General features: G+C 43.8%; 1 protein-coding gene across 2 annotated transcripts; it reads left to right on the forward strand.

The window, feature by feature from the left end:
* The first annotated feature begins 1,908 nt into the window (after positions 1-1,908).
* LOC107266557 lies at positions 1,909-3,477 on the forward strand. 2 transcript variants are annotated; one of them, XM_025083855.1, is made up of 7 exons: positions 1,909-2,037; positions 2,126-2,268; positions 2,361-2,547; positions 2,618-2,692; positions 2,773-2,939; positions 3,010-3,093; positions 3,163-3,477. In XM_025083855.1, the coding sequence occupies exons 2-7, from the start codon at positions 2,129-2,131 to the stop codon at positions 3,311-3,313; spliced, it is 804 nt and encodes a 267-aa protein (XP_024939623.1). In that variant the 5' UTR covers positions 1,909-2,037; positions 2,126-2,128; the 3' UTR covers positions 3,314-3,477. The 2 variants fall into 2 exon arrangements, with proteins under 2 accessions (XP_024939623.1, XP_015592659.1); XM_015737173.2 differs by having other exon boundaries at positions 1,918-2,071; positions 2,143-2,268; positions 3,163-3,476.
* Positions 3,478-5,985: the final 2,508 nt, after the last annotated feature.

Here is a 5,985-nt window from a genome sequence, read left to right on the forward strand (position 1 = left end):
GTCATCCCCCCCCCCCCCCAAACCAACCCTTCGACTACAAGTCATCCCTCAATTGAGACAGGACAAGAAGAAACCGCTTGCAGGAAGAAGAGGTTAGTGAAATGCATGCAGGTCAGGCTAAAATAGTTGTGGCTTATACACAGGTGGGATGCGTATAGAAAGAGCAAAGGAAGAAGTAAAAGGGAACGGAGGAGTACCTTCTTTGAAGGGAAGTTGGTCGATTTGCCGGGGGAATGATTTCCCTAATGTCTTCCAGCCCACGAAGTCAGCTGTTATTATATTCAACGAAGACTTTATAATGGGATGTTGAAACTCTTCAAAACTCGCGGGCACGTTTCGCTTCCTTTCAAGGCTTTTTTTTTTCTTTCTTTCAAATCGAATTAATTCAAATAAAAAAAATAAAATCACGCTACTTTGCATTATGTCTGTTGGGTCGTGCGATCATGCTTTTGTAGCCATCCGCGCGCTACTCAAATACGTAATTGGCAGATGAGCACGGCAGGGTACACGTGTACCGCAGAAATTTCATTCTCCCCGACTGGCATTGAATTTTCCGCGCAAAATGAAACTTCCCGCTGGAATGCACGTAATCAAGCTCATATTAATGGGCCAGCTTACACACAACGTTAAGCCTTGCGCATTATCGCGGCCGCACGTTACAGTTGCCGTACGAGTGCGCGGATACGTGTGCGTACGTTGCGTGGCCGTTTGTGCCTATCGGCTCGAAGCATGCAGAAATTTAATTAGATTTTCTCTGGCGAATGTGGTGGAAGATAGAAGGAGAGAGTGAGCGAGAACGAGAGCTGTGGATAGGGCAGGATGGGGGTGCGCGTGTGTGGGGGTGCGGGAGAGGGGATGAAGAATAAAGGAGAACAAAAATTGAAATTGAGAGATGGAAGAGGAAGAAGCACGGTGCATGCACGTGGTATGAAACGTTAGAGTGAGTTGGACCCTTCTAAAAAATCGCATTAATCATGCCGTACCCCGGGAAAAACATCCCCTTAAAATAATCTATCCCGAAATGAAATCAGTTCAGGCAATTTCCATCCCCTGCGGAGAGTCGAGAGTGAAGCGCCGCTCGCTCTCTGTCTCTTGGCTTTCCTCCCTTTGGCCGCTCTCAGTTTACGTACGTAGTGGGTACCTCCAGCCAGGGCGCAACCCCCTACGGCTGATGCAACAGACAAATGACGCGAGTTCCGAGCAACCCCTAGCTGCGGTCGGAATTAAAGATCCTCAGATAAGGGTGTCATCCTTTGCTATGCATTATGTTCGGGAAAATGCTCGCGCGCCCGAGACGAGCTTCAGGAAAATTCCAATTAATCTTTGCGGAGGGTCGACTAACCAAGCCCTACCACCGTGGTCTCTTCAGAAGTCGACAAAATTTCACGTACACTTTCTGATCAGTCGTATCTTCGTTCTAATCGTTTACCTACTTTCTAACGAGGGTCGCAAGATTCATGGGGTGGTAAAAAAATAATATCAAAAGACACGCTTTTCCGCTACTATTTCGTTTACACAAACTGTGTCAGCGAAGCGTAGAAAGGATACGTATATGTTGGTACCATCCGTATGAGAAAGGGTACCGTCTAGAACATTAAGGCTGGGATTCTTTTCAACCCCGCCAAGTAACTCCCCGAAGCAGTGAGCTGTACTGCGTTATGAGCCGAACATCCCTTTCGTTAGGGGGGTCGGGCCAGACCTTGGTGCGGCCTCATATGTCAAACTTTATCGCTTGAAAATGTTAAGAAGACTTTACTAGGCCCTGGAATGTGGCCACGTGTCTTAACGCAGTCCAATTTCATTGAGATTCCAAGAAAGTTAGATTCCCCGGTATCCGGTACGCGAGACAAAATTTCGTATCGACAAAAGAAAAAAAAAAAAAAAAAAATAGACAAACTTTAGTAGATTCTCCTTTATTTCCGGAATCATTGTACGTGTCATTGAGGTTCGCTTGAAAATTTTTATCTTAACTCGACGATATGGCTGCTGCGAAGAATTTATCCGGTCTCTCATCAATTCCCAAACTAAAAGCCAAGGGTGATGCTCTCACCACGGAATTTCAATATTACGGGTAAACTCCGCAGCACGTGGGTACGTAACGGAAACGGATTGTTTATTTGGTTAGGAAATGTGTCTCTGCAGAGCAGCCATTAGAAACCTGGCACCAGCTCTAACGAGCAGCAAAGATCGTACCAGAGTGCTGCCATGGATTAATAAATTGTTCGGTGCTGAGTATCACGTGGAGGTTTTGCGTGATAAGAGAAATAGGTTTGTAGATACGATAAGGCATTGACATTTTTGATAATAAAAATATCGACGACGTATGAAAATAATTTTTTCTCGATTCTCACGCGTTTAAGATACTTGGCAGCCATTACCGTTAATATGATCAACGACGAGCTGTCTGGAATCTTCGAGAACGATCCACCGTCCGGAGCTACGAGAGATTTGTCTACGATGACAGTCGTCAATGCACCCTGTGCCGAATGGGAGCAGGACACGACCTGGTCCGAATACATATCAGCTTTGCCTGAGAATTACGAGGAGGTCGTGTATTCTCACTCTTAATAAATAATTAACCGTTAACCACTAGTAGAAATGAGGTCGTCTATTCCAGATGCCTTGCAGTTTTCATAAGCAAGATGAGAGCTGCGAGAAAGATCAATTTGAAATGAACCATCAGCTTGACATAGTGAGGTTCTAGCATGGCAATTTGCTTTCTTTATGGATCTTAATGGAACAAGGAAAATTTCTTTTTTTTTTCGTTACTAGGAATTTTGGTTTCTACTGTATCAAATTAGACCATATGCAGCCATGATGCCGTGTCCCGATGCCAGGACTAAGGTGGCATCATGGATTCAGACGCTGTGCCGCTTGGGATGTACAAAATGCGGTAGGATGAAAGGACTCAGGAACGATTACGCTTATGCTCTTTACGGGTAGGCAAGATTTTAAATCAATTTTTTAAAGTTATTTTAATTAGTCTTTATGATGTATATACTGTTTCAGTTACGTTCACGATCTGCGCATTGCTGGACCATTTCAGGATTATCCTCCATGGAACTACTTGCGTTCTCTTCCAGATGCAGCCAAGTTAGTTAACCCTTATTTACATTCTGCTATGAATTAAGAATAGCTATTAAGAAAGTCATCCCTTAAAAGGGCCGCAGCCAAAAGGCACCCCCTGACATCCCCGTGTTGCGAAGAAGCCGAATCGTTTATGTCGGCACAACCAACCCCTGAGGAAGGTGCATTCTGTTACATAGCAGTGACCGGAGAATTTGCCAATTCGAATATACCCCTTCCGGTCTAAAAAATGAGTCCTCGACTGGAGTAGACGTATACACTCTGTGATCGCACCTGAAAATGTAATTAAAGTATTCGCTCCTGGTGTAGCCTATCTTTTCCTGGTTACGTAGAAGACTCGTCGCGAAGATGAGAAAGAAAGGTCGAGAGAATGAATAAGGGTGGGATAGTAGGCGCTGAGGTGGATAAGGGTAAGAGAACGAGATGGAATAGGTAGAAGGAGGGTAGATTTTTCCGCGCCTTGGTATGATTAATACTCGTGAGGTAGTAAGGGTGGGATGGTTTATAAGAGAGATGGGAAGAGCAAGAGAGCAAGGGGGCGGAGGGGAGGGAGAGAGAGAGAGAGAGAGAGAGAGAGAATGGGACAGTGCTCAGAAGGGAAAGGGGACGAGACTCAGAGAGAAAGAGAGAGAGAGGGTTGGTCTGTGAGAGGGTTGGGCTTGCTCGGTGTATAGCAAATCCCCGTCAACCGCATTCAATTACGATGTTATCGCGAATACAGATGACGGTTATTTCCTTCGGTACACCCTATACATAACGGCGTCGCTTTTGCGTGTAAAGTTAAGGTTATAATGGCGAGAGGCTGCCCGTGTGATTGTTTTGGGATGTATGAGATCACTCCGGATAAAGGTATTCCAATTTTTCTTTGGCTACGGGCACCGCGCCCAGCGCCGATTCATCTGATTCGTCCTCGCATTACGACAATTTTTGCGACTAAAAGTGTCACGAAATCCGACACCCAGTTACGGCTAAATAAAGAATGCAACTGGTCAATAGATGCTAAGAATAATCCCGAGCGTCGTGATATGTTGAGAAATCCAATTAAATGAAAGAAATATATATATGAACCCTAAGCTGCTCTCGGATTGTCGTGAATCTTTTAGTGGGGCGAAGGTCAAAAGTGGTGTGCATATGGCAGGATAGACTTTGACTTATTGAACCCACTTGACTTTCTTTGCGAATGAAATTCAGTCGTCTATATTTATATTTGTCATAGGTATCACCGTATACCGTATAGATTCTCTAATAATAATTGGCAAGGTGTCTGCTGGCGGGAATGTCGCTCTACAGAGCTTGCATGCGGAATGCGCTGATGGGAAATACTTGTTACGACAGAGTTTCTCGTGGCAACTGTCACAAAAGTTGATTGACTATCGATACGCTCAACGTGTTATCAGTCTCTCGTGTTCTATTAATGGCGTTCCGGCGTTCCTTGCAAATTATTTAGCGGATTAAGTTTTTTTGGGACGTCAATTGATTTTTCACGCGAATCCCCGTCAGCTATTGCTGATTCTAACCGGTACTATTTTTTTTAATGCATCCCTCTATACGGACTATCCCTGTGTACATTGAAATAATACAAGAAATAATTTTTGGTAAAAATAATTTCTCACTTTTTAAAATCACGAATCTGATAGACGCTTTATAATCGTAGACGAATTTACAAAGCCTGGATAAGTATCTGTCGCGTGGTAAAAAAATTCAGACTCCAGAACAGATCGGAAACCGGATAGCCGGATATCTCGATGCGTGAATTATAAGCGAGGCTCATACGACATAAACGATGGAACGGAAAATCTACGGGTTCCTGTCAAAAACAAACATTTTCCCGTACGGAATATCGTATTCGCGGGTGTCATTGCCAATCTGGTCTGATATTTCGTGAGAGCGACACCCGGCGAACGATCAGTTACATTTTACAGAGAGGGAAGGACCGGATTTGTTTTACTCCCTACGGCTAGTCGATTCACCATCCTACGGGGGAATTATCGAAATTCCAAGCTTTGATCTACAATCGTCGAATTTTCTACAATGCAATTTCACCTCTAATTCAGAATCTGACAATAGTATACAGTAGATACGAATTGTTAAATTTAAATAATAAATATAAATAATTAAAAAGTTGAATTTTTTTACAAAATTTGAAAATCGACTATTAACCCCTCAACTCAATATTCAGTAATAGTTGCCTACGAGCCAGGTGACCACTTATGGTTGACCGCTTATCTGTAGTTAGGGTCTCCAGGCAGTTCTGTCATAACATCCTCTCCGTTTTACGTTTTAAGCTTCTCGACACTCGCCAACCCCTTCGGCAGCCTTTCGAGTCACCCCTCACCACGTAACACTGCCTAACGCCGCCTAACGCCACGTTGAAATAAACCGCTCGGTGGTTAGGAGCAGTTATCCAGGGTTAACTCGGGTTCGTGCTGGGAAAATTACCATTATTTTAAGCCACCGCGATTTCCTTCCCCTTTCACTCCTTTCCACTTACTTGCACCGGGATCGCCGTTTCTCTTTGCAGAAAAAGGAAATCTTTTACTTCCTGTCACGTGACTCCTTCTGCCCTCTAAAAAAAATCACCCTTATACAATGATTATACTATTATAATAAATTATAAAAAATTAGAGATTTTAATGCCGATTACCTCGTAAAGGGATCCCAAGACGGTGGGCTCTCCTCGTACATTTCCTAAGAACAATAATCTCGCCTAAGCAGGACATTAGGGGTGAGTTAGTTGTCTGCAGTGTATATAGGGTGGCAATCCTGGAATCCTTGCTAACTATTCACGAGGTCCTTAGTGCAAGGACATTAGCTTATACACAATGGTATACGTAAGCTAAGAATATTGCTCAGGGGACTACATGCTAATTCCTCGCCAATACATATTAATGGAGGCGA

The sequence above is a fragment of the Cephus cinctus genome, unplaced genomic scaffold (assembly GCF_000341935.2).
Source record: "Cephus cinctus unplaced genomic scaffold, Ccin1 Ccin1_scaffold0330, whole genome shotgun sequence".
Taxonomy (NCBI): domain Eukaryota; kingdom Metazoa; phylum Arthropoda; class Insecta; order Hymenoptera; family Cephidae; genus Cephus; species Cephus cinctus.

What these genes read in the sequence shown, in the direction of transcription:
- LOC107266557 (XM_015737173.2), top strand. Translation starts at nt 1,980, where the DNA reads ATGGCTGCTGCGAAGAATTTATCCGGTCTCTCATCAATTCCCAAACTA. An exon ending in TGAACCATCAGCTTGACATA is followed by an intron (nt 2,693 to 2,772) that starts GTGAGGTTCTAG and finishes TTTCGTTACTAG; the next exon opens with GAATTTTGGTTTCTACTGTA. An exon ending in TCTCTTCCAGATGCAGCCAA is followed by an intron (nt 3,094 to 3,162) that starts GTTAGTTAACCC and finishes ATCCCTTAAAAG; the next exon opens with GGCCGCAGCCAAAAGGCACC.